This window comes from Dysidea avara, chromosome 5 (genome assembly GCF_963678975.1).
Source record: "Dysidea avara chromosome 5, odDysAvar1.4, whole genome shotgun sequence".
NCBI classification, from domain to species: Eukaryota; Metazoa; Porifera; class Demospongiae; order Dictyoceratida; family Dysideidae; genus Dysidea; species Dysidea avara.
Genome location: NC_089276.1, coordinates 3,552,391 through 3,579,942, shown reverse-complemented (window position 1 = coordinate 3,579,942; position 27,552 = coordinate 3,552,391). Strand labels below are relative to the sequence as shown.

Below are 27,552 nucleotides of genomic sequence, written 5' to 3'. Positions count from 1 at the left end.
TAGATTAAAAACAGAACGGAATATCTTCGGACAGGTTGATGTCATGCTGTGTGTCAGACCTCTAACACTCAATTATAATCATCAGCATTCCTTGAGTACAACGCAATGTTTAGCTGCTGAATTGCTCTTTAAATTTCAAGCTAATTTACATTATTCTTTTAATACCCATATTGTATTCTTTTAAGGAGGCAAAAGTTTAGACTAAGGAAAATATGTATAGCAATAACGCAGGTGAACCTATTTCCATATTTATGTCACAATTTGTGTTCTATGACAAAAAAAATGAAGCAGAATAGCATGTGTTATGTACTACACTTTAGGGTTCTCTCCAACTAACTTTCTTTTTCGTCTTTTGGGCTTCTGCAAAAAAAGAGGGATATTAAGCTGTTGCATGTAACTCCCTGAATTATTATTTTGCCATTAACTTACAAAGATACACGAGCTTATCAGCTTACATATCTGAATCTCCTTACTCTCCACAGTTGATGTGTCACTCTTTTTCTTTCTACTTTGCCTTTCTATATATACATAAATTGAAGAGATAATTTGTACTCAAGACTATTCTGAATTATCAACCTTTTGGACTGTCTGCTTTGGTACCTTCTGTATCATCATTACACTTAGATAGGTACTCAGCTTCCAAACAAGCTCTCTCTTCAGCTTCTTTGTATGATCCTATAACAAAGTTGAGGATTGTACTTAAAGTGTTATTAACACACGACCAGTATACAGTGTTATTGAATGGATTGAAGATGTGGCACATGCAAATAAAAAGTACATAATTGACATTCTTCAAATAATATACAGCACAGAAATAGTTAGCAAACATTTCACTGTTGCACTACAACAACATGGGGCAACTTGTTGAGTGACTAGTTAGCTTTCCTCAAATCACTATGTTGCATTACTGTACACGTCATGTGTGTAGCACTTAGCAACACACAAATCATCCAAGCCTATTCCTCTAAAGAAATGCACAGATTCTAACATTCTTTCATCCATGGTTTCACCGTACCTTACCAAGCATTTCAATGGAATGGTCTACAAATGTGGGACCACCACCACCATATGACAACTCAATCAGACTGCCAAGATCATGTGCAGGAAGTCTGCAAGACATTCTATAATGAGTTTACAATTGGAGTATCAGTTTGGATATGTACCTATTTGGCTAACGCACCAGCCATAAACCATAATTGAGATTAGGACTTCATGGAACCAAGCATATTGAAAACAGTTTATCAATGAATCTAATGTTTGATGTCTGTCCGTGGCAGGGAGCTGTGCCCCCAGAACCTTGTGCCAATAACTCACTATCAAAGCAGGAGATCAAAGCAGTAGCAAACTGTGGCACACCATGATCAGGCTAACTGGTGAAGAAGAAATGCTTCACTTCTAAAGGAACCTCAGATGACTGCTGAGGCTACAATAGAAAGGACACAGTGATGTATGAGTATAAACTAAATCAGTGTGTATGTACATTGTGCATGTTAGTGTACAATAGTACACTGGATATTATAAATCACTAGATAAATTAATGTTGACAGAGATTCTGCTACTGTACATAGTACAGGCTTAGACACAACACATCAACTACACACATTGTGTAGTGTTTATTCTTACATATATCAGTGACTTCAAACACATGCATGTCTGATGCATCATTATTGGGGGGCAAAATTACAAGGCCTCAATATGAGGTAATCTTGAGGGTCTGTTTGACATCACCTGTATAGCAAGGTGGTCTTTAAAGAGGTACAAGTTTTAAACTAACAGCATTCAAAGAGCATATAAAATGCCATCTAGAATTTACAGTAAAAACCATCAATTTTTACTTTTGTTGTATGGTGTTCTTTATTTGGAGTTGAAAGACTAGCACATTGTACACCCATACAAATACATGTTGCTATGACAACCATTGCACTTAAATTCTCACCTTAAAAGTAGCGATGTAAGCATTAGGCTTCTGAAATCCCTACATGTACGTGAAATAATATAACACTTTTCTATGATTTTCTGTAATTACAATCTCACTGCACTTGACAAAAGTAATATTTCTAAAAAGCAGCTTTTTATGAACTGTTGATATTTTGCATGCTTAGAATGCCACAAAAAACTTGCTCTTCAAGATATATATATACTTCAAGCACATGTACACAAACTCACACACAAATATTTATGGTATTAAAACAAATAATGAAAACACCTTGCTTTATATTATAAAACCATCTTGCCTTACTATTACCTAATTTGGTAATATAATATTATGCACTTCACAAGAAATGACCAGACCACACAAACTCATATACACATAATAAACAGTTTAAACCTCTGAGTAGGGTAGGCTTTAGCATAGTTAGCATTGGGTATACGAATTAGTGTAATGTACTGAGCCTTCCGTGGCAAATGTTCTCATGATCCAAACACTACAGCAAACATCAGTGTATTGCTAAATATACACACATACGTACATCAATATATACTGATACCATCAGTTCACCAAACTGGATACTAAATATAGTAATTATTACAGATATTGCAGTAACATTTGTCTATAGTGCATGTCATCATGTACCATCTACCATAATTATAGTATGTATTCAAGCCACGAAAAAGGTTGCAGCAATATAAGCTAAATGGAAAAATTAACACTAATAATATCACAATTTCATAAGACTTATTCAGTGACTGGGTCTGCAAAAACCAGACATGTTGGCACAAACTGTACACCATTACATAACAGGTCAGAAACATGTGCGTTTTGTAACATGCATTGGCAAAGCAAAATGGAATATTATAAGGGATAGCTAAAATTACTTGATCATGCATTGCGTTAAAAGTTATGAGGCATTAAAACTTGAAAAGGGAGGCAGCATTCCCAGGCTCAATCCCATATTCTTGCCTGTGTGTAGCTTTATTTGAACTTAATATGTAAAAGAAATTATTGTACTAACTTTGATCATAAAGGCACAATTGAAGCTACATTTGACATGCTCTATTCCTGGAAGGAGGTGATCACTGTTCCCAGCAAAAACATTTTAAAAATGTGGACTTTGCTGCTACCACCAGCCTTGTTTTTTCTTCATGACAGCTTGGCAGTATTCATAATCCCAAAAATGCCTTCGGAATAACTCCTAATACTTTAAATAAATTTCTAAAATAAACCATTTAATGGAATTTTCTATTGACTACCTTACAACTAGTTTAATTATTGAAAGCAAAATTAATAATCCAAATAAAACACTACTTTGATGATGAACACTGTACTAGATGCTGACATTAACATTTTGTGGTTTCACTGATTCTTTGTAGTTCATCATTTCCTATTGCTGTTGCTGTTGTGCCCAACACTTCTAGTGGAGTTTCCCTACGCCAATCACTATAGTCATTCTCTGCATTGTCTGACATTCCAATTGAAGTATCACTAATATTGTCAGGTGGTGTTTCCTTTCTCATGCTGTTATTGCTTATGAGAGGTTGGATCTCAAACATTTCTTTGTCATATTCTGCAGTCCTGAAATATGTGTACATATAATCAATAAAACATTTGAACTCCTTACTGATTTCTCTTCTTGTAGTTCTTCTTGTAACACCTGATCCCTATGTAAACTGATAGCAACACAAGGAGCAAAACAACTGCCAGTACAGAAGATATAATTCCACCAATAACGCCATCACTAAGATCTGGAATATTCTATACGTATGTATATATGGCATTGTTTGAACTTACCACTATTACCATCGGTTATATTTCCATCAGTTATATTTCCATTGGTTATATTTCCATCGGTTACATTCACCATAGTGGATACTATACATAGTACAAAAAATTAAATTGTTACAGATACACAGTAACATTTGCTTGTAGTGTATGTCTTCATGTTCTATTATAGTCAGTTCACATGTTGCAAACATGTTTGCGAGTCTGAATCCTGAATTGTCTATACTAAATGTATGGGATATTTTTAAAGCCTCATAACTCACTTGTTCTTGCCTGTATGAAAGTGTTTTTTTGATAAACAGTACTAAATGTTTGGGCAGCTGGCCAATGTAACAAGAGTTATTAACAACAAATGAGGAGGGCTTAGGTGAATGCGAACTGACTAGTTAGCATATACCATAATTGGCTTTATTTTCATGCAAAAAAATTTTCGTATGATATATGTGAATGACTGCTTTATTAGAGTAGTTCAATCTTATGTAAAAAAAAATTTTGCGTAAGAAATTTTCATGCAAGTTTTGCATACGAAAATTATTTTTAAAAAAAGAGCAAATTATAGTATCAAAAATAGCCATGCAAGCAGTGAAAAGATTACAGCCATATTAAAAAAAACTAAATGGTTAAAACTAATAATAATAAAAACATGCCCACACAAAAACAGCCAAGCTGTGAAAAAATGGTGCGGCCTTAAAAAGCCTGGGTGGAAAAAATAAAAGGTTCCTTGGCTGCCACCTTAGCATTAACATCATTGCAGCCATTTCTTGGCCGCCACCTTTGATTTCACAACTTTTTTCACCCAGGCTTTTTAAGGCCGCACCATTTTTTCACAGCTTGGCTGTTTTTGTATGGATTTCACTTCTTATAAGGCCCCAAAACCAGCCTATGGCTGACTTTGAGGTTTGTGTTTACTCACATTTCTTCTTTTCTATGCAGACACAATGATGATTATTGAAGACAGACTTATAAATGGATTTCAGTGCATGATTCAATTCGATATTTGATATTATTGTAATACTCTAATAGAGTGAACATTTTACTTCTAATATAACATACATAGAATGTTCTAGAACAGTCTAATACTTCTATTGGTAAATCTATGAAATTACAAACATTTGATTATAAGCAGATTTAAACTAGAAATTTCATTTATAAAGCGGAAATTAAATGAGGTGATTAGCAAAGGTAGCAGTGGTTCAGTGGTTAAGGTTGCAGGTGTTAGGTATAAAGGTCCCTGGTTTGAACTCTGGTAAATTTTTTTTTGACATATTTTATACACCTTTTTTACCCCATGGTGACTGCTCTATTAGAGTATCTCGATCCCACGATTTTACATTTGTTTGGTTTTTGCTTTATAACTTTGTCGCTGTAACTCTATTGCTATTCAAACTATCAAAAGACACTGCTATGATGATCAGCCTATCTACACACTGATTTTAAAGTTATTCCTATACTCAGTTTACCCTGTAGCCATGACAGAAGTTTGATTTTTTTACATGAATAAACACTCATAACTCCTTGGATTTTCCTCAGATTCACAGTAAACTTGGTACATGAATCCACCGTTACACGCTCTTAATTTGTTCCAAAGATCGAGGCAATCAAGTTACATGTTTGCATTTTATAGCAATTTTTGTAAAGTATGCGAAAATAAATCAAAGCCCTCGTATGGTATAAGAAAAAAACGAAGAAATTAAATGAAACTTTGAATGTCCATATCTCGCAAATGGCTTTTGCGAATTTAATCAAATTTGCTGTGTGGTGCACCCTACCTGGGGGACAGCTATAATGCAAAAATGGTGTGCTTTGGAGAAGGGGCCATGGAATTATGCATGCATGAAAAATCTGTATCCTATAACATGGATTGGCAAAGCAAAACAGAAGATAAAATTGCTTGATCATAAAAGTTATGAGTCATTAAAACTTGGCATATATGTGCCAGCATGCCCATGCCTAATCACATATTATCTTAGCAGCTCTAGTGCAGGGATTATTATTGTACCTAAAAGTAGTCACTCGACTATATAACAACTATGACATATTAAATTAAAACTTTCTTGGTTTACAGACTAAATTTAAGATTTAAGCTAAACTAAAATGACTGACTAGAAGAGCATTACCAGAAACATGATCACACAATGACCCTTTTAAAGAAATCTCTGGTTTTTTTCTATCAAGCCATATATGGCTTACATGCAATCTAATTAAACAGGTGGAAAGAATTTTGAAACATGGAAATGCGAGTCATTGTTGTTCATCGCTTTGTAACAAGTAAGCTGCAGTAGTTGCAGTGTTCATTTAACCTTCTCCAAGTAACCCAGTGAACAGACTTTAAATTTTTAGACTATAGGAATTAAGTTATTCCACCTAATGTTGTCATGCATGCCCATATTGTGTAAACATGCATTCCCAGTTTACTATCCTGTTTGGTAAATTGGGCTCAAGCTTTCATTCTAGCAATGACTGCAGAAGTAATCCGAGAGAGTCCACAACACAAGACTTCCTCGTGGGCATGCCCAATACCATAATCCAGACACTTGTTAATGGTCCATCCCTTTAATGCGTAAAATATTATAGTGTGTTTTGGACGGACCTTGATAATCAGGACATATTAAAATTTTTGATATGCAAGTTTCCCAAGATGTCCTTATGACTTGCAAAGGCAGGATCACTGTTTGGTGAGGTTTAATGCTATACTATATCAACATCAATAAAGCTACCTGTCAAGTGAAATTATTCAATTGCACAATTATATGTAATAGGATGGATGGCTGTGGTATTTGGGATTAATAGTTCTCGCATTGTAAACAGGAAGGAAATAGTGCTCGGCTTTGCCTTGCACTATTTTACACCTTCCTGTTTACAATGTTCCCACTATTAATCCCAAATACCACAGCCATTCGCTATTGCTATCTTGACATCATGCATTGCTGGTGGATGGTACTCTACAGTGTTGGCCCATACTGACATTTTTTTGCACCGTACAAGCTGTTTTTGACACTATATGTAATATCTTGTGGGTGTTTATGGACAGGATGTATTCAACATTATTACTGATCCCGTGGGTCCTTATATGGTTGTCCTGTTCAGCAAGGTTTGGTAATGAGTATACCTCATGATCATATGTGACCGGATCTGCGAGAACCTGACACAATCGTGCAAGCCTAAATTTACAGTATAAAGCGTTGAATACATTGGGTGAAATACTTGCGTATATAACACTTAGAAAAACTATGACATATTAGACTAAAACTTTTTTGGATTACAGACTAAATTTAAGCTGCTTAACTAAAATGACTGTCTAGAAGAGCATTACCAGAAACATGTTCACACAATGACCCTCTACTGCATTTGCTGTGCATGCTACTTGTACAAGATCAAAGAATACCAAGTGGGCAGGATCAAACAGCACAAGCATGCACATGCAAAATTCAACAAACAGAGCTACATATGTTTCAGCTACAGTATCTAACCCCCTGCACTTTCCCTGAAATTTTAATTTGCAAGTATTTTATCAGCTGCTGTTGCCCTAACAAGAATTCTAATAGGTGTGGAGGATGGGAGACAATAATATGTTCATGAAGACTGACCATGCACCTTGCTGTTATACACAATATGATACAATCGACTACCGTATAGTAAACAACTTTGGCGGTAAACAACTTTGGCAAACTTGACGAATAGCGTTCAATTCACCAAAGTTTTTTTCGCCAATTATTTTAGATGATCACACGAGCACATTGAGTAACTAGAACTTGAGATGAAAGTCAGCTTGTACCACCACGCAATAAAGATCAAACTGACTTTGGAGATCTTCGAAATGTGTCCCACAGTTGTAAGCACCCTTCGGGATAGCATTTCCAACTGGCTTTTCCCATTCACACGTCAGCTAGTTCATCGTCTCGCGATGGGTTTGGCCAAACTGATACTTTGATATACATGATAACCTCTGCTATTGAAAAAGTAAAATACGGTCACTCTCGGCATCACAGGAGATAGCGAAGCATGCCTTTGCTAGCACGTCATTAGATCAGTAGCTACAAAAGTACTGCTACAACAACAACAACTGTAGCTACCTATACACTTACTACATACACTACTTAACTGATGAGTTGACACCTTGTCGTTATCCTTACGTACCGTAGAGTAAAACTAACTTTGGCGAATATTATTTCAATCACCAAAGTTTTTCCGCCAATTTTTCAACAGAGGAGTTTTGTCACACTTTTTTACCGCCAAAGTTTTTTACTATATGGTATTGAAGCTGTATTGACTGTACAGTTAAAATGTACAATAGTTATGGAATATCATTAAGTATGATAGTAATTAATAAGTAGGGATTGGTAAGAAATCACGTGGCTTTGTAATTTTTCGCACTTTAAAAAACAGCCTTGCTGAAAAAACCACCTGGAATACATTGGTACTGCTGTGATGATGTTGTACCTTGGTCAAATGAAGCGAAAAGTTGAATGTTTCGATGTACAGTGAGCTTTAAAATTTTCAAAATTCACCTACCTTTCATCTGCCTGACTGCCTGCCTGCCGTAAGAACCGATTGCGCTAGGTGTACGGCTCCAGAAATTTCAGACAGCCAAGGTAATGACAGCAAATTCACGAATCTGTTGTTCCGATTACGTTCTGTCCACTGCACCATGCTGTTTGCTTTCATCATTCATTCGCTTCTTTGTTCTTCTCAAAAGATAATTAATAGTTGCAGCATGTGCCACAACCCAAACACATGATTTTAACAAAGATGTGAGTACGTGTACGTAAGACGAGGGTGGACAGGTGTAGTACCCAAGGAGTTGTCTCTAGCATTTATTAATGTTGGGTAGTCATTTATAGTCTTATCAGTTTAACTTTTTTTTGCGAGGTAGCTTGTTAATAATGCCTTTGAGGGGCGGATCCACCCTGGGATCCAGACTTCTAAAAGTGAGGGTTCCACTCTTACTGGTAGACTCTCCAGTGATGTTTTATTGTTAAATCATCAGCATTTAGGCCATTGGAAATGTAGCTGAAGCCTTTAACAGTTGCTGTAATAACTCCAAAAAGACAAAACAATAATAATTATAGAGGCGCTTATTGCATACGAAGAGTTGCTCCAAGTGATAATAAGAGTTTAATACATAAAAGTAAACAAACTAGCTATAAAATTTTAAAAGGAAGTAGGCTGGGATTGGTATAATATACATGCTACAAAAAGTAAAGAAACATGCAAGCTCAAAGATCTAAATACAGCTGAAATGAGAAATGATCCAGTAATAAAAAGTAAGGAAACAACATTAGACAACTACTTGCTAAAATGAGACACACTTTTATCCTACTTTTAGCTAATTTGATGGTCTCATTTCAAGATGCTAGCCAAAACTTAGTAGGCATTAAAATGTGTCTCATTTTAGCAAGTAGTCATCTATTCTTGTTTCTTTACTTTTTATTGCTGGATCGTTTCTCATTTCAGCTGTAACATTTTTGAGCTTGTTTCCTTACTTTTTGTTATATCAATCTCTACTTCCACTTAAAATTTTTAATTTTTTAAATAGCTATTCTATATTTGCAACAAGCAAACCTTTGCTTTTAAAAAATTGCTTTTTTTTAATATGGAATACCCCTGGTAAAAAGTCTATGTGTCCGGTCCATTTTTGGAGAGGCATTGCTACAAAATGCATCTGTATTGTAATCTAAATACATGCTAATAAATTTTAACAATACACACAACCATTACTAAAATTTAGTAGAGATTAAAATCATTGCAGTCATTTCTTGGCTGCCACCTTTGATTTCACAACTTTTTTCACCCAGGCTTTTAAGGTTGCATCATTTTTTCACAGCTTGGCTGTTTTGTGTGGATTATTTTTGTGGCACTCCCTGACAACAGACCAGAACTTGTATAACAGTGATGCTTAGTAAGAAGTACAGTGTGCTAGCTTTTTATTAATTATTCCAGTATCTGGAGGAGCGGGCTTTGACACTTTGTTAAAGAGTCTCTTCTTTTCTACACAGTTATATTGTACTGGAGGTAACTCAAGGTTCACAAAGCCTTGTACTAGAGTAGCTATAGATGATCAAAAGAATAAAACTATTAACAATTTCTAAGCAAGTAGGCTTAGATCTGTTTTTTGGTCATGAGAATATTTTGCACTAATTTGACTGGTCTTTTGTATCTGGCTCTAATGTAAAATTTTATGTTAACTAAACATCATCATGATTGCTAACTCCAGGTATTGGGATACATTTATTCATGCAGGTAGCTAAATCTACCTGCATAAATAACAATATCAGGAGAAACAATATCAGATGTTGTAATGATCATATGGTACTATCAGTAGGGACAACAAAGGAAAAGGCGTGGCCCACAAAATAACATCACCCCAAAATAAACAGCCTCAAGTTCCCCTGACAACAATGAGGCAGTATTGGTTAGGTAAAACTAAGCCCAAACAAGCTTTCAGATCACCCCGAAACGTTTTCAACAAGTTGCTACGGAATTTTTATAAAAATATTTAACGGAATTTTCTACTGACTGACTGAATAATAAGTGACTTACTGATGCCTTCAGACAAGCATAATTCGATAATGGCTAAGGCTACAGGCTTGTTTTTTTTTCAGTGTTCGACGTAGCTTCAGCCCAAGAGGTGCCTTTTGGCATACCGCAATATGTACAATGCATTCTTCATGGACTTACCAGTGTCCTTTTACCAGTGTCCTCCTTTGTGTCCCATTCATCTTTGCTGACAGCAAAAAATGTCGATTTAGTGGTAGCACGTGATGACTTCCCTTCGTAACAGAAATCGTCCATATTTTCATAGTAGCTATTTTGATATCAGAGGTGCTTTTCAAACAGTTTTTGGTTAGTACTGCTGTGTAACAGGTTGAACATAGCCAACAACGAAGTGTAGCGGATATTCACTTTTCATCCGGATGATAATCGATATAACTGGTGTGCGTGGCACCATTTCTTTTGGTATGCGGGGATTGCAGAGGTGCTTTTCGAACAGTTCTTGATTCAAAATGCCGTGTAACGGGTGAACGTAGCTGACAATGATACTTCACTTTTCAGACAATAATTAACATAGCTGGGGCGTGCGGCGCTATTTCAGATGCGATATGCGTGGGTTCACGAGTCATAATAATTATTTATAAAAAAAATCGACAAACAAGTATACCAAAATTTTTTTGGAATTTTCAACTAGAGTAGGGACCATAGCACATCGATAAAAAGTACTGAAACAAGCTGGAGTAGTCCATGATATTAAATCACAGTAAAACAATAAGAAGTGTTATATCCCTACTGTGCATTCCATTATGGTATCTTGAGCACAGTAGGGATATAACACTTCTTACTGTTTTATTGTGAATTAATATCATGACTACTCAACTTGTTTTATCAATGTGCTATGGTCCCTACTCTAGTTGAAAATTCCAAATTTTGTTTGGTGTACTTGTGACATATATACCTTGTACATATTAAAGCCCCTGTAAGCTTAAATACACATATTTAAGTTAGCAGAATTACAGCATACACATACTACTCTATTATATTTGCTAACAAATACTACTATGAGGAAGAAATAATATTAACCTCTAATAATGATGAGTTAAATAGCTGCATATAACACTTGTATTAAATGGTACACAATCAAACACACCTAGCATTAAAGTGTGGCTACTGCTCGGATTAACTGATGGTGCAGTTACTCATGACCTTTTGTTGATATCTACAATGTGATATTTCAGACAAATTACATTACCTACAATGGAATCAGATATCACTGGATCAGTTGGCATTCCTGAGGTAGCTCCCAACTGTTGCAGTGTTTATCGTACCACTCACCAAATTAGTAAACACAATAAAGCTATTATTAGTTATCTGAGTGAGTGTTGGTCTCTTTTTGCAAGAATTACGAGATACTGGCTCAATAGTTACTGTGTAAACAGGAAATCCTCGAGCCTCAAACAATGTTAATGAAGTCCAGGTGACATTGGCAGAAGTAGCACTCAACTGCTTAAACTGTACATTTTCTAGTGCCTTGGTTGCAGAAAGTTCTTGGCTAAAAAATGTCTTATATCCATTCTGCATCCCTCTACCAGCACCGGTGAATGCCACTACTCTTGCTTGATAAGGTTTACCAGCCACTGTAGTGGATCAAACAATCACCTTGATACACTGGCAACCAATATTATTCTTACCGAGATTTTCAATACGAAAGCTTCTAACACTTTCCACTAACATATCACTCATCATTAAAGTAGTAGTGTCTTCAATATACACGGTACATCACTACATATCCAGTGATAACCCCATTGGGTTGATCAGGTTCAGTCCACATGATATTCACTTCAGTATCAGTTATTCTATTGGTGGTGTGGACTACTATTCCAGGTTCTATGTACAAGTAAACAATTTATGCATTTACATATGCAGATACACAGCCATGTACTTCACATCTACATCACTACTGATAATTGAACCATATCCAAATTAAAGCACTATAGTTACGGACTAGTGTAAGGAATTTCATTAGGTACTAGGAATCATTCAAGCAGGACTGCAAATTTGATCCCTACCTGCCATGCTAATTCATTTATTTGGCTTAAGTAAGTATTGAATTTGCACATCAAGTGATAATCCCCTTGTTAAGCACTTTATAATTCCTATTAGCTTGTAATAGCCATAGGTAGTACTGTATATTAGGGATCATGGAGATTTGGGTTTCTCTAGCCAAAAAAATAAAATAAAATTCACCTCAAAACCAGCTTCACAATACCATCCTGGCACCTTGACAGTATTGGTTACAAGCCCAAAAGTGCTTCAGTACAATCCTAAAGGCTTCCAATAAATTGTTACAAAAAATTATTCAATGGAATTTTCTACTGACTAACTGCATGCCTGCCTGATGCTTTCAGGCAAGTATAACTTGATAATGGCTAAGGCTATAGATCTTGTGCACGCCAAGGCATGGCACTTTATTACATCATATAAAAATAATGCACCCGCCATTTTTTGAGGGCAAAAAACGTATGCATTCTATGCCAACAATTTTTTTTTAATGCTAATACAAAGGAATTGTGCTAAAAGATAGAGTATCACTGGTATAAAGTAAGTTACCAAGTAAAAGTATATAACATATTTGCTGCATGGCGAGTTATTCCGCCTAGGAAAGGTTTTTGCAATAGAACGCTCGATACTTTTCCCCTCACTTTTCGCATAAACTATCGTGAAACTTGAAGACCACGCCTTGGCACGCACAAGGTCTATAGGCTTGATTTTTTTACTGTTTGATGTCGCTTCGTCCAGAGACGTGCCTTTTGTACCACAGTACGTACAATGCACGCATCATAGACTTACCTTTGTCCTCCTTTGTGTTCCAATTTTTTTGCTAACAGCCCAAGGTGACAATTTGTGATAGTGCAATGCATGGCTTCCCTGCAGTATATTTATAAATGGGAATCATCTGTACTATCCGTGGTGACTGAATTGATTGCAGAGGCAATTCTAACACTGTTCTTCATTTTTAACGCTGTGAAATGGGCTGAACAGAGTTGAAAGCGAAGTGTACTAACCACGTCACTTTTGAGGCAGATAGTTGGGGTGCACAAATCGTTGTATTTCTGTGGTGACTGGATTGATTGCAGAGGCACTTCTTCTACTGTTTTTCATTTGTAGTGCTGTGTAACGGGCTGAACTGAGTTGAAAGTGAAGTGTAATGGCCACTGCACTTTCCAAGCAATATTTAATAGCTGTGGGGCACGTTCAGACAAAAAATTAATTTTAGTGCCATCCTTTCTTTGATGCGGTATGCGTGGGTTCACCAGTCATAATAGTGTTACAAAAAAAGTAAACAAACAAATTTAAGGAAAGATTAGGAACTTTAAGTTTGATTAGGGATCATAGAAAAAAACAGTAAGGAAACAAGGGAGGTCACCTACACCTGCAGATATGATAGTGACCATTTAATCCCTAATTCAGTCTTGAATTTGGGTACAGACTGAGTTAGGGATTAAATGGTCACTGGTATATCTGCAGGTGTAGGCAACCTCCCTTGTTTCCCTACTTTTTTTTACAATCCCTAGTCGAACTTAAAATTCTAATTTTTTCTTAAACTTGTACTACCATATGTTATGATAAGAACTGTATAAAAAGAGATCATATCGGTTCGTAGAAAAGAGTATCTTGTAGACTTAAGCACATGTTCAGCTCTTAAGTCAAAGCACTACACTTCACTGTTCTTGCTAACATACATACAAGGCAAAGAGCCAAAGTTAACGCACAAAATAAAAATCCCACACAATGTTTTCAAGGATATACAATTGTATTCCTGTTAATAATCAAGCCCATAACTACAGATGACTTGGTAAAAGTTTTACTAAATCAAAATTCTGTTGACATGCAATTGTACAAAGTGATCATAAGACATTTACGTCTATTTTATAATCATCATCATTGATTGATGGTAAATAGCAAAGTGCTGTGATCTCAAACTTTGCAAACTTCAGAAGACATTGGAACAACTGGCCATTTAACTCAAAGGACGGTAAAGAATAGCTGACTACTTTTTCTCTAAAAAGATCAATGGAACAGTCAACTATGTTAATACAGCAGTCAAAACATTTCTCAATTAAGTCGCTAAAGGAGGTTTAACCCTTTAAGCATTACTGTATTATAAACAATGTCTACCATGAAAACTGTACTAAACTAGTTGGTAGTGTTGACAAAAACCCTGGAAGTATTAAATGGAATTACAAGTTTGTATATCAAAAATCTTACCTCTCAATAAGTAACACAAGACTATCTAACATGTCTGTAGATTTTTCAAGAAACAAGATGATATCCAATGTTGGTATACGTACAATTTTCTTTGTGATAAAATGTGCCACCATTATAATGATTAAGAGTTTCTGCAGTGGCATCACATGATCTTCTTGTATACCACATTATTTGCCTCTAAATAGAAAGCACCATGATGTTTATTTGAAAGAAATCGATGAAACAGAGCAATAGTTATGGAGCGATTTCTACAAGATTAATTTTACGGTATAATATACTTCTAATTACAAAGCTAGTTTAAACCTGTTTGGTTTATCTGAGGGCATGCATACACATGAATCATACATTGTCAAACATAAAATCAGATAATGACTCAGATCTGACAGTTGTAAACTAATAAATATGTGTAATACACTATAGTTACCTGCTTCACTTGATCTACCAGATAACACATTACTGGGACCACTTGTTCCTCCTCCATTAATAGCATGGAGTGTTACAGTGACCAATAGATACGTATGGATCAAGTCCCATAATATCATAAAACTGTGCCTGTAGTAAGACATGATAACTTCATTACATGCAATGTACAAACAGCTTACTTCTTGTTGATTGTAGTCAACAGTCATGTCTGTAGGGGGGACCATCAGTGACATAGGTGACAGTATAACTGAGTAACATTCCATTGAGTACATCAGGTCTGGTCCATGTTACACGTACTACACTACTACTGATATTAATGACTGTATTGATCATTGGAGGATCAGGAACTGTACGGAACAATTACATGTTACTATGTATTATGTATCTAGCACACCTCCTTCAGCTGTCTCTCTACAACAGGATTACTCATCGGACCATCAGCCACAGTGATGGCAAATATTGTACAGGAGTAATCAGTGAATGGACTCAGGCCAGCTAGTAACTGTTCCCATCATAGCAGTACCAGTAACATTGACCTGGATGTCACAAGTTGTATAAACAAAGAACACATAAAATATACTACAGTAGGCAGTTGTACCATTTTTTCATATGTGTTACTTTTTTAAAAGGCACATTTCCTTATCTGAAATTTAACCCTTAAAGGTTCATAAAACTTCATGTTTACACAACACAGGCGTACATGGTGATATACATTATGCAGTAAATCGTATATGTAACTTACAATTCGACCGATGAACAGTGTTCTGAAGGGGTCATCAGAGACATTAGGATCGGAAGAAGGATCCCCTGTGAGTGAAAATGACTGCAAGTTAATTCAATGTCCAAAAAACCAGGTGCCCACTTAATACGTTCCCTTGCAAATAGGGAAGTAACTCTAACATGCAAAAATTAGGTAGACAGATAGGCATACACGTTGTTACGAGTAGGTGAACTCCTTTAGCCGAAAACTACATATTAATTGAAAGTCTATTTACTGGGCTACTTGGGATAAATAAACACTGTAATGGTAGAGGCTTACTTGTTATGAAATAAATAACAACTCACACATTTCATCACTTAAATTTTTCTTGCCACATGTTTAATTTCAATTGTGGGATTAATCACATGACTCATAAATTATATGGCTTGATGTGTACCAGTAATAGTACGGGTAACAGTGAAATTTGGACACGAGTGCTGCATTGAAAATGAGTAAATTTCACCAGGCAAACACTGCCACCCATGCTATTCTAAATTAATACCATACTTGTTCTTTGGTTGCCAAGCAATGGTTGTTAGGATCTGGTTGCTATGGCCAATATGGATAATCAGATTAGAATATCCTGAAGCAACAATTGTTAGGAAACCATCAAGATAATTACCTTAGCAACTGTTGCCATGGAGACAGTTTCTAAGGTAATAAGCTTTTTGGGCCATAGCAACCACACCTTTGCAAATGTTGCTAAACAACAGCACTACACCATACTATATACTAGCTCTAGCCGATGAAATTGCAATTGCAACTTTTGCTGCTGGTATAGGGCCTTTGTATGGGCAGTGAAATAATATGGTATTAGAAATTTAATAGCAAAAGGAATGAGTTTATTGCAAGTCAATATAAGCAACTGCCATAATAGAGTTATTGAAGGCATATAAAGGGTTTGTGTGTTTATTTAATGAAAAGTTGCTTACACAGTGAGTTCTGACTTTTCGCTATAGAGTGAGGAAAACCCCAGGTACCAGTTAAATCCTTATTATGTGAGAGTTAAATGGAAACAAATAGCGTAGCCATACATGCTTCAAAAGTTATAGCACTTTGTTTATGGTCATGCATATTAAATTTTACTTCTAGGCTTATGTGTCTTTAAGGGTTAAGGTTATTTGAAAAGTTTATAACATCCTTACCATAAAAGTTTCATTGCAGGTTACAATGTACCACCTGACATTTCCATTAGCTTGAGGAGCAGTTAGAGGAGTCCACTGGAATGTGATACTATCAGATGTTGTGGCAGTAGACATGAACCTCATAGGAGCCATATTGGGAGCTGTGTACAGAAATTGTATTCAGAAGATGCACTAGTGAGCAATTAGTATACATATATACCTGTCTCATCAGTAGTGAAGTTCAACATTGCAGTACTAGTGTTACCTACTGAATTGGTAGCTGTTATAACATAATAGTATCTGGTGAATGGTATTAATCCAGTAATGTTGACAGAGAAATTGCCATTAGTAACACTCCTAATGCTACTCCCTTGTACCAGTTCACTAGTACTTTGTAGCATTGCCATGTCAGTACCATACTGTACTGTATAAGTTTCTTGATCAAACACAATAGTGGGTACTACCCATGAGATGTTGACTGAGTATGGTGTTGTGGTGACTTCTCTTAATATTGGAGGGAAGGGTGGTACCATTGCTACAGAAGATGCATAATTATAACATACACAATATCATACAGTACAATAGCAACTGTATAGTAGGGACCACAAAGGAGTAGGCGTGGACCACGAAATAATATCACCCAAAAACCAGCCTCGATTTTCCCTTACGACGATGAGGCAGTGTTGGTGAGGTAAAACTAAGCCCAAACAAGCTTTCAGATCGACCCGAAACGCTTTCAACAAGTTGCTACGGCATTTTTTAAAATTTTTATTCAACGGAATTTTCTACTGACTGACTGACTGATGCCTTCAGACAAGCGTAACTCGATAACGGCTAAGGCTACGGGCTTGATTTTTTCACTGTTCGACGTCGCTTCGGCCCGACAGGTGCCTTTTGGCATACCGCAGTACATGCAATGCATTCTTCATGGACTTACCAGTGTCCTCCTTTGTGTCCCACTCATCTTTGCTGACAGGGAAAGGTGTCAATTTGGCGCGAGCACGTGATGGCTTCCCTTCGAAACGGAAATTGTCCGTATTTTTCATCATGGCTATTTCGATTGCAGAGGTGCTTTTCAAACAGTTCTTGATTCATACTGCTGTGTAACAGGTTGAACATAGCCGACAGCGAAGTGTAATGGATACTTTACTTTTCAGACGATAATTAATATGATTGGGGCATGCGGCACGATTTCTTTCTTTTGGTATGCGTGGATTGTAGAGGTGTTTTTCGAACAGTTCTTGATTCGAAATGCTGTGTAACGGGTTGAACATAGCTGACAACGAAGTGTAACGGATACTTCACTTTTCAGACGATAATTGATATAGCTGGGGCGCGCGGTGCCTCTTCAGATGCGGTATGCGTGGGTTCACCAGTCATGATAATTATTTACAAAAAAAAAGTTAACAAACAAGTACACGAAAAAATTTGGAATTTTTTAACTAGAGTAGGGACCATAGCACATCAATAAAAAGTACTGAAACAAGTTGGAGTATAGTGCACGATATATTAAATCACAGTAAAACAATAAGAAGTGTTATATCCCTACTGTGCATTTCCATTATGGTATCTTGAGCACAGTAGGGATATCACACTTCTTATTGTTTTACTGTGATTTAATATATCGTGCACTATACTCCAACTTGTTTCAGTACTTTTTATCGATGTGCTATGGTCCCTACTCTAGTTGAAAATTCCAATTTTTTTCGTGTACTTGCATGTGAGTAAGAGTCCATAATATAAGTACACAAAAAATTGGAATTTTCAACTGGTATTTCACACATACATAAATATGTGGGGAGATCCCTACATTGGCATATTATAGATTTTCCCACAGAGCTATATTATAATACCATCATCCATTCGCTACTTTTTATTACTTGGATCCCTACTTCATTAATTTTAAAATCAGGCACATGCCCACACCCAGCTGAAGGCTGGCTGTAGGCATGAACCTGGTTTCTGAATTTGATTTGGCAAAAACTGTGTGCCTGCGGGTCTGTCAAATACCCACGTGAGTAAACAGGCTTTGAGCACTGTTTATGTACTGTATTGAAGCTTAACTTTCTGTTATCGTCGTGTTTACTTTAAGGGGGTGTGGCTGGTAACTGAAACCAGGTGAAACAGTTCAACCTCTGTCCTGTAACAGGTGTATAATGACTGAAAAACAATGTAACAGGCCTCATAAGCTATCAGGAATTTCTCAAGTGAAAATTTGCATATGAAACATGATAGACAAACAGTTTAAAAGATACTTCTGAGAGTAAAGTGTGGTCTATAGTAATTTATCACAGCAAGACTAAAGTATTGACTGTTTAGTTTGTTATTTTTGGCCACACCTGTCCTTTTGAAGTGTTCATTTTACCTTCTCCAAGTCCTAGTGAACACGAAGCACACGAGGCACTGAGCCACTCAGACCCCCACGAATAATATCCATGCTTCAACTGTGTAAATTTAATTCCATCCAAAACAGCTTATAGCTGTAAAAATGTGCGTGCCCAAGTAAAGCAGAATTGACTGCGGCAAAAAGTAATGATATCATAGTGTGGTCATGTGTGAGGTATGGAAATATTAATCAGATGAAGTATTAATGAGGACTATGCAAGTGATGCTGCTAGCTTTTAAGTGTGTGAGCATCTTCATAAATGCCACTCAAATTTGATTCTCAATAAAGCAATAGATTATCTGATAGTTTGAGCTTGGCCGTTTTCCCGTATAAGGCAATGCTATGAACAAAGGAAAGGCAGCCAAACTCAAACTATTTATTGCTATCAGAGAATCTATACACATTGAGAATTTAATTTGAGTGGCATTTATGAAGATGCTCACACACTTAAAAGCTAGCAGCATCACATAGTTCTCATTAACACTTTAACAATAATATTGTATTATCTGATTAATATTTCCATACCTCACACATGGCCACACTACAATATCATTACTTTTTGCTGCAGTTAACTCTGCTTTACTTTGACACGCACCTTTTCACAGATATAAGTTGTTTTGGATGGGATATATACACGGATTCATAACACAAATTATGGGGTTCAAACATACCTATACAATACTGCTAGTAAAGCTAAAAGTACACATACACATTATATGGTAACAAGAGCACAGAAGAAATTACCAGTTGTTGGTGGTGAGTTGGCAGATACATGGTATACAAAGCTTATAAAACATGATCTCTGTTCCTAGATGATGAAGATGGCAGTGAAAGTTCTTGTGGTAAGTACTGTTAGAATCATCGTTACCAACTTTACTAATATGTTAATATTTTAGAGCATTGTGCAGCCGAAAAGTGTATGATCGAGTAATTACTGGATAGCTAGCATATGATATCTGATTGGTTTCACAAATACTGCTGTCATTTCTCTGCAGAAGCAAACCCCCATCACTTCAAATCCAAGGAGCATCAGTAATATCATAATATACTGTAGCTTTACTTATGTAGCTCTTTAGCTGTGACTCAGTAATGATTATAGTGTGATGTGCGCATGTCAGCATTCCTGCATGTGATTTATCTCATGTTCTATTGTTTTATGATATAGTTACTTATAAGCCTGCGTCTAATATGCCAGCATTATAGGCTAGAGTGATATGTCAGCATAATGCAAACATACTAGGTGAATATTTCACGTCATGGAGCTTAAGTCCTTGTAACTAGATCAACATTCTCCAATAGAGCAACCAGCAGAAAATTCAAATTGCGATCAAATGTAAATAGCTCCTTAGATCAACACTCTCTATTTGAACTGTCAATTTGTAGTGAAAATTCTAAAAGAGCATTCATGATTAAAATATTCCAAAGAAATGCTGTTAACCTAGGAAGCACAATGGGAGCAACTGAAGCTTAAAATTTGGGGAATTCCTGAAAGCAGTTGGGCAAAATTTTAAGCATATTTGACTCAGGCCTACTTAGTTAATGATTAGCTAATATTATTTCAAAAAATGTACATAATTATAGGGTGAGTGTGATCCTCGGCTACATGCAACAGCACAAAGGTGTTAATTAAACACTTGTGTGGGCCAGTGTTTGAATTGTAAAATAACATGAAAGTATACTAATTTCTCTCAGTGTAAAGACGAGGGGGGGGGGGGTAAGTTAGCTAACACTTCAAGGGTTGTAATTTTAACCATCAGAATTTAAGTATGTACAAGCCCAAGGGAAGGATTATTCCCTATGCCCAAAGTCAGTATTTTTGGCCACAACTAGCAGTCTCACTTCTAGCCCTTGGATGCTGGAGGTTAGTAGATAATATGAGAAAAGACTATCTTGAAAATAATTATTACTGTAGAGTGTACTTCACTTGACTGTTCAATTAGAATGCATGTGTGACTGTTGTATTAGAGTAAATTGATCTGGGACCAGATCCTGTATTCTTACATACACTGTTGGGATAGTTTGAGATAACGCTCACTTTTACGGCTGTGATATTAACTGCAGAAAAATCTGTTTCGTCATGAAACCGTTGCACTATGCATTTTGCAGCGGTGTCCAGCATTTGTTGCACAAAGGCCTTTGGCAGTACTAAATCTATTCTTGGTGTATAAAAATGATGTTCTTTGTATCATTTCGAAAGGATTATTTGGTTGACGTATTTGGTTACACAATCATCCATGTAGAAATAGGTCAGGCACTTACAATAGACTTCTCTGTTCAGAGAACTCTGCACTGTTGTATCACATATATGAACTTTGCAACAATTAGGTCTTAGCCAAACTTCTATAATAAGATTATGGTTAATTGCATTTGTTCATGTTAAAAGCTATAGTATACATTTCAACCAAGGCTGCATGTACCTGTCTAGCTAATATGCAGTTGAGACCACTGGCACCTGCCTAATGGAAAATATGCAATTGCTTATTTAGCCATGAGTAGCTAAGCACCAATAAGCAAGTGAATGTATGGCTCCAGTGGACCAGTGCAACAATTGCATGCATGAAGAATTAACACTGTGGTGACTATAAGCAAGGCTCTGTGCTGTATGGCTAAATGACAAGCATGTAGCCCATAAAACAGCTGAAGTGGGACAATGTAACATACTGATATCAATATAAGCATTTCCATCAATTTAGTGGTAATGCACTGCATAGCCAGACTTTAGGTGTATCTGAGGGCCTGCCCCCAGGAAATGAATATAGATACTAAAAGGTTGGAATTTTGTGGTATTTTAGTCAATGAAAATAGCACAATTTTTAGGCAGCAAATTCAAGCTCAAGACCAGCTATACGGATGACATTTGGCAAATATCTCTACTGCTACTGCAATTATACCATCTGTGCCTAAATGTATTGGAGTGTCACAGTGAATATGGATGGAAAAGCCTGAGTGCTCTATCAGTAGGGGCATTGGAGTAGGCCAGAGTGTTTCAAGACAATTAAATTACACATTACATGAAGTTGAAGCTTGAATGCTATTATGGGGGTCTGAGTGGCTCAGTGCCTCAATTTCATATTTTAATCAAGTTTAGATGATCTTACTATGTTTTTGTAAATGATTAAACTTTTAAAAGAAAATGTAAAGGTGACTGTTCTATTAGAGTGGTTGGCTGCTCTGTTAGAATATCTCGATCTTACATTTACTGAATATGGTACTCGGAGCATTTAATTCAGCTTGATATATAGCTATTGCTACTTATTAGTGGTATTTAGTAAACTGCAGCTGATGGACTTTTAATTTCTACTGAAAAATTGGCTAACAAAATTGTGGACCTTTTGCTGAAATTGTGGACCTTTTCTCTAAGGCGGCTCTTCAGGACCCCCTGACTACGGGTCTGACTGCAGATGCATTAAAGTAACTTAAAGTTGCTAGATCATATCAAAACATATGTATGGGATTTGTCAAATCAAGCATTTTCAGGTGGTCAACATTAAAAGTTTTCAAACACTGGGTTAAACCTTTAAAAATTAAGAATTATGCATTAAATAAATTTAATATCTGTTTAATATCCTTTTTGAAACCTCAACTTGGTAAAACAGGCTGATCATAAAATCTCATCATTCCTTGTCATTTTTTGTCCAATACAAAATACATGTATTTTACACTACACACAAAAACACTAATTTACAACCTTTAACTCACAAAATTTCTACAGCACACCATACAATAAAAGAAAGTCCTTGAATTTCTCTATCCAATTCCGACCGTACAAATGGGAAAATGTCGCCATAGTGACAGTTATTTACTGCTGATGATGACATAATACACGCTCCATACATTAAACTATTGGAAAATTAAATTATCTCGCCAGGAAAATCTCAATTTACAAGTTGTTATCCTCAACCAAATTCGCTTAATTTGGTATCATTCTACGCAGCGAAGGATGCTTAATAAGACTCCGACCATACAAATTGTTAAACAGGTTAGGTTATAGAAATATGTTTAAAAACACGTGTTTTTACGGGCATTCTGAAAATGTAAATTTTGCGGTACAAGGCTCCTTTCTAGCTTACTACACAAAGAACTTACACATGAATCGAATCGCCTTTCATCAAGGAATCTGATAAACCAAACTTCGTGTCCGTCAACCAAAGTACGCGGAAGTTATGGCGCCTTGTTTAGAGGAGGGTGTTATTTTATACAAAATGGGCGTAACCCATTCGGAAATTCAGAATATCTTACACAAGTTTTGATATGTATAAAGTGTCCGAAAATAGTGGTCATTGGAGTAGGTGAACTTTGGCAAGCTGTATCTGCCAGTTGGTGTACATTTCAGACTCCGAATTTTTATCATGGTACTGACATAAGACTAGTTATATATACTAGGGTTTAGCGGCAATCGGTTCTTTCCTTGCGGAATCATAAGCAGTTGTCCTTTTTTGTCCGGTAATCGATCGTTTTTTCAGACGGACATTTGGGCTTCGTATTCCTACCTGCTTCAACCGATTGGAGTGATTTTTGGTATGTAAAGTGCCAATGCATATGTCCTCCTATGCTGCAAATATCAGGGCTATGGAACCATTTGTTTGGTTGCTACAGGTGTCCGGATATAAATTCGTCTGGGAATCGATTAATGACTCTAAACTCTACCGATAACACAAACTCGTCAAAAGGATTACTTATTGCATTCTTACTGCTTTCTAAGACAAAAAAAAATTTACTAAAACTTTAGCAAACTAGCTGAATAAGCAGTGAGGTACACGTACAATGGTTAAACCATAGATAGGGTCCGCAATCCGAAAAATTAACTTTCACAAATCAATCCCCCTACCATTGTGGGATGTTCATTGTAGTATCCCATTGCTAGATCCACCATGAAACCGGAGGCACGATTGTTGTCTTCACAGAACTATCGATTTTAGTATTTCGTGAGATGCAAAAAATATTTTTAAAATTTCGTGCTCCACACAAAGAACAGGATAGAACTTGCTGCTTAGCTAGGTATTATCTAGAGTTAATGTAGTTAAAAAGTACGCACAGTAATAAGCAAATGATTCACTGGGTTCCCAGCACAGGGTTGCTTTCTTTCAAAAAGCACAAAACAAAACACGAATTTTCAAATTCAAACTGCCCTACCAGCCAAGATAAGAAAATCCAACTCTTCCTCATAGTGATGTGATAAGGTTGGATGCATAGTCTGTCTATACTGTTAGTCTGGAAAGGATCTGAGACTTCTCACCATCTGGGTGAAGAACGTCAAAATTTTCGTGCGTCATTTCAAGGGATTCTCTAATGGTACCAAAGTGCTTTCCAGTACTTCTGATGCCACACTGGTCACTTAATTTTGTTTAGAATGATGATAAATGATGGATCAAAACGTTTGGTAGTAGTGGTACTTGGTGTTTCTGTGATTTCATATGATGCAGTATACCAGCAGCTCACCAGGAGCTCCACCCAGCTCGAATCAAAAATGAAAGATTTTGTGCATTTTTTGGTTTGTTTTGAAGCTTAATAGTGATGTAGGGTGATCTAGTGAAGATTTGAAGCTGCTGTGGAGCGTGAGAGGTGAAGTCAAATTTGGACGATTTTGCTGCCTCCCTTGATGCCCCGCTTGATGCATAGCTTAGAGCGAGGCGTGGAAGCTGTGGATGAAACAATAATTGACAACCGCTATTACCAAACGTTCAGGGACATCTTTTGCCATAGTTTTAGTCTATAATTGATGATTGTTGTGGCTGCAGAAGCGCTGGAAATGATTAGAAAGCGCGACACAATTCTTTGATAGTGCAGAAAATTTTGACGCTTGTCACCCAGATGGTGAGAAGTCTCAGATCTTTTCCAAACTAACAGCATAGACAGACTATGCACCCAACCGTATCGAAACACTATGAGGAATAGTTGGCTTCTCTTGCCCTGGGTGGTAGGGCAGTTTGAATTCGAAACTTCATATTTCTTTGTCTGTTTTTTCAAAAAAAGCAACCCTGTGCCGGACACCCAGCAAATCATTTACTTATTTCTGTGCGTAGTTTTCAACTACAACAACTCTGGATACGATTTGGCTAAGTAGCAAGTTTCATCCAGTCCTTTGTGTGGAGCACGAAATTTTAAAAATAAATCTTGCATCTTGTGAGATACTGAAAATGATATTTCTGTGAAGACAACAATCGTACCTCCGGTTTCATGGTGGATCAAGCAATGGGATACTACAATGAACATCCCACAATGGTAGGGGGATTGATTTGTAGAAGTTGATTTTTCGGATTGCGGACCCTACCATAGATTATAATTATATTCCTTGAGTTAAACTTAACTTACAAAGCGCAGTGGTCAGGAACAGCACGCCTATAATCACTACTCGAGACACCTTCCCCGTCGAAGTGGCCTCCATTGTGTGCGAGTCCAGCCGCTAAAACACGCCTACTTTGTCCGCCTGCACGTGCACATAACCTTTAGTACACGCCAGGCGCTTATACCAGAGTACAAAATCGCAAAGCAAAGGCCGAGGCAAAGGCCTGGTTACCGGCACTCCGTTTCAGGTGTAACTGACACGAATACCAGTTTGTAAGTAGTGGTATAGTTACTTATGTCTTGCATCAACTCGATGGTGTAAACATAGATAGTATGGGGTATCTATTATCAAGGGGTCCGCCACGCTTTAAATCTAACTTATCCGAGATTCAAATCTCTTGGAATCCCCATGCAATCTTCAAGAATCTTCTCAAATCTCTGAATCTCTGTGAAATCTGCAAAATCCATTAAAATCCATGGAATCTTTAAAATCTTCCTAACCTTCGTGACAATCTTTTACAATCTTTAAAATCTCGCTGAAATCTTTGAATCTGAGACTACCACAATCAAATCTTAATCTTCTTGTTAGTAAATTTCAGTAAACGTTTGGATATTTTACTCAAGCTCTTGCTTGTTAACACGTATTCTTGCGGCTGTCTTGCATCTAGGCCTGTTCGTCCACGTGTACTGTGCGATTATTGGGTTCTTGCAGTCTACGTATATTGCCAGAGATATAGCCATGCAGTTGTTCCAGAGGTTGTTTCTTCTTCGCAACGCCTTTAGCTACTTGACGAACTCGTTGGGACAAGCTAGTTAGTGACCCTGACTCGGATCTTTGTTAGGTGAGTCTACATACTGAATTCACACCTGTGAAAAGAGTGAGCATGGTGCATGTACGGATTCATATTACTCCTGACATAATAGCCAAGATAAAACTCCAATAGCTAACAGCTACATCTCTTTAGTGAGCTCTTTAGCTAAATCAGGAGTAGCTAGCACGTCTCGTCAATATTCACATTCTTGAAAATCATCATGCAGTAATTATAATCAACACATCTCAATCTCTATATTCTAGATATAGTATAGACCTCGATATAGACTAGCCAACATTCATGCGACAAATGAAAAGTTTAGCTACACATGTGGGACCCCTGCTTTTAGTGATACGAGTAGTGATATTTGCTATGTAGTTTAATTTGTTATCCCACTCATATGGGACCTCAGCTGTGAAGGCTACTGAAAGCCTTTGTCAGTATAGGGAGTCAGAGACATGCTGGCAAGAAGAATACAGAGAAGACTAATAATCCCTGCTATGGCTCCATAACCATAGGCACATGTCTTGATTGCATGTGGCTGTGGATCAAGTCACAACACGGCTGGCTGGAGTCTCTGAAATCTTAAGGTTTTGGTTACAAAGAATTTGCATGCTTTTGAATATTCCTGCACTGGTATCTTGTGCCAGCATCCCACAACATTAAGCTCAGGTATGAAAGCTTAGTCCAATTATAATTAGCTATGTAGCAACATGCACTATGTAATGTGTAAGCTTAACTCTACCATGCCAGTAAGTAAGGTGTCCAAATGATATCATACTCTTAGCTGAACAGATTCGAGCAGATTAAATTACTATCTCATCTATTATTGTTTAGTGAAAGATAACAGGAGATGGAGCAGCAACCTCAGGAACTATCCACTACCAGTTTGGAAGTTGATATACTTGTGCTGAACGCATGAACGCATCTGATACCTGATACCTTGAAATGCATGAACGCATCTGATACCTTCGCTTAGCTGAGTTTATGTACATATGTATATACATACAATTTACAATACACGCACAAACTTTAACAAGCATGCTAGCTAATAATTTATATCTCAATGGGTCAATGTCCATATCACTTTGCTAACTCAGGTAGACAGTCTCAAAGACAGTTGCACTATAAGTTATATTATATATAAGTGTGGAATCTATGTGTAAAATCTAATTGTGTGGTATCTTTGATATCACATTTGCTGAAGTCAACTACACCATTGATATGCTGAAGTTCCTGTACACAATTATCGAGACAATTATGCAGTCCAACTGTCAGCA

General features: G+C 36.8%; 1 protein-coding gene across 27 annotated transcripts; it reads right to left on the bottom strand.

The window, feature by feature from the left end:
* Window positions 1-161: 161 nt before the first annotated feature.
* LOC136255741 (contactin-2-like) lies at window positions 162-25,651 on the bottom strand. Of its 27 annotated transcripts, none has more exons than XM_066048603.1 (18): window positions 25,488-25,651; window positions 17,010-17,324; window positions 16,811-16,950; window positions 15,648-15,712; window positions 15,300-15,441; window positions 15,085-15,252; window positions 14,907-15,034; window positions 11,905-12,100; window positions 11,470-11,850; window positions 11,364-11,419; window positions 3,731-3,811; window positions 3,561-3,684; window positions 1,937-3,514; window positions 1,164-1,423; window positions 1,016-1,109; window positions 577-964; window positions 456-518; window positions 162-360 (listed from the first exon to the last, which is right to left on the bottom strand). In XM_066048603.1, the coding sequence occupies exons 1-5, from the start codon at window positions 25,558-25,560 to the stop codon at window positions 15,417-15,419; spliced, it is 618 nt and encodes a 205-aa protein (XP_065904675.1). In that variant the 5' UTR covers window positions 25,561-25,651; the 3' UTR covers window positions 162-360; window positions 456-518; window positions 577-964; window positions 1,016-1,109; window positions 1,164-1,423; window positions 1,937-3,514; window positions 3,561-3,684; window positions 3,731-3,811; window positions 11,364-11,419; window positions 11,470-11,850; window positions 11,905-12,100; window positions 14,907-15,034; window positions 15,085-15,252; window positions 15,300-15,416. The 27 variants fall into 27 exon arrangements, with proteins under 27 accessions (XP_065904675.1, XP_065904683.1, XP_065904674.1 ...); XM_066048611.1 differs by having other exon boundaries at window positions 577-675; XM_066048602.1 differs by having other exon boundaries at window positions 1,021-1,109.
* Window positions 25,652-27,552: the final 1,901 nt, after the last annotated feature.

Coding starts and splice junctions, on each gene's coding strand:
- LOC136255741 (XM_066048600.1), bottom strand. CDS start 25,560: ATGGAGGCCACTTCGACGGGGAAGGTGTCTCGAGTAGTGATTATAGGC. Junction 16,951..17,009: donor CTTCACTACTGATGAGACAG/GTATATATGTAT, acceptor TTCTGTACACAG/CTCCCAATATGGCTCCTATG. Junction 15,442..15,647: donor CACTGTTCATCGGTCGAATT/GTAAGTTACATA, acceptor TGTGACATCCAG/GTCAATGTTACTGGTACTGC.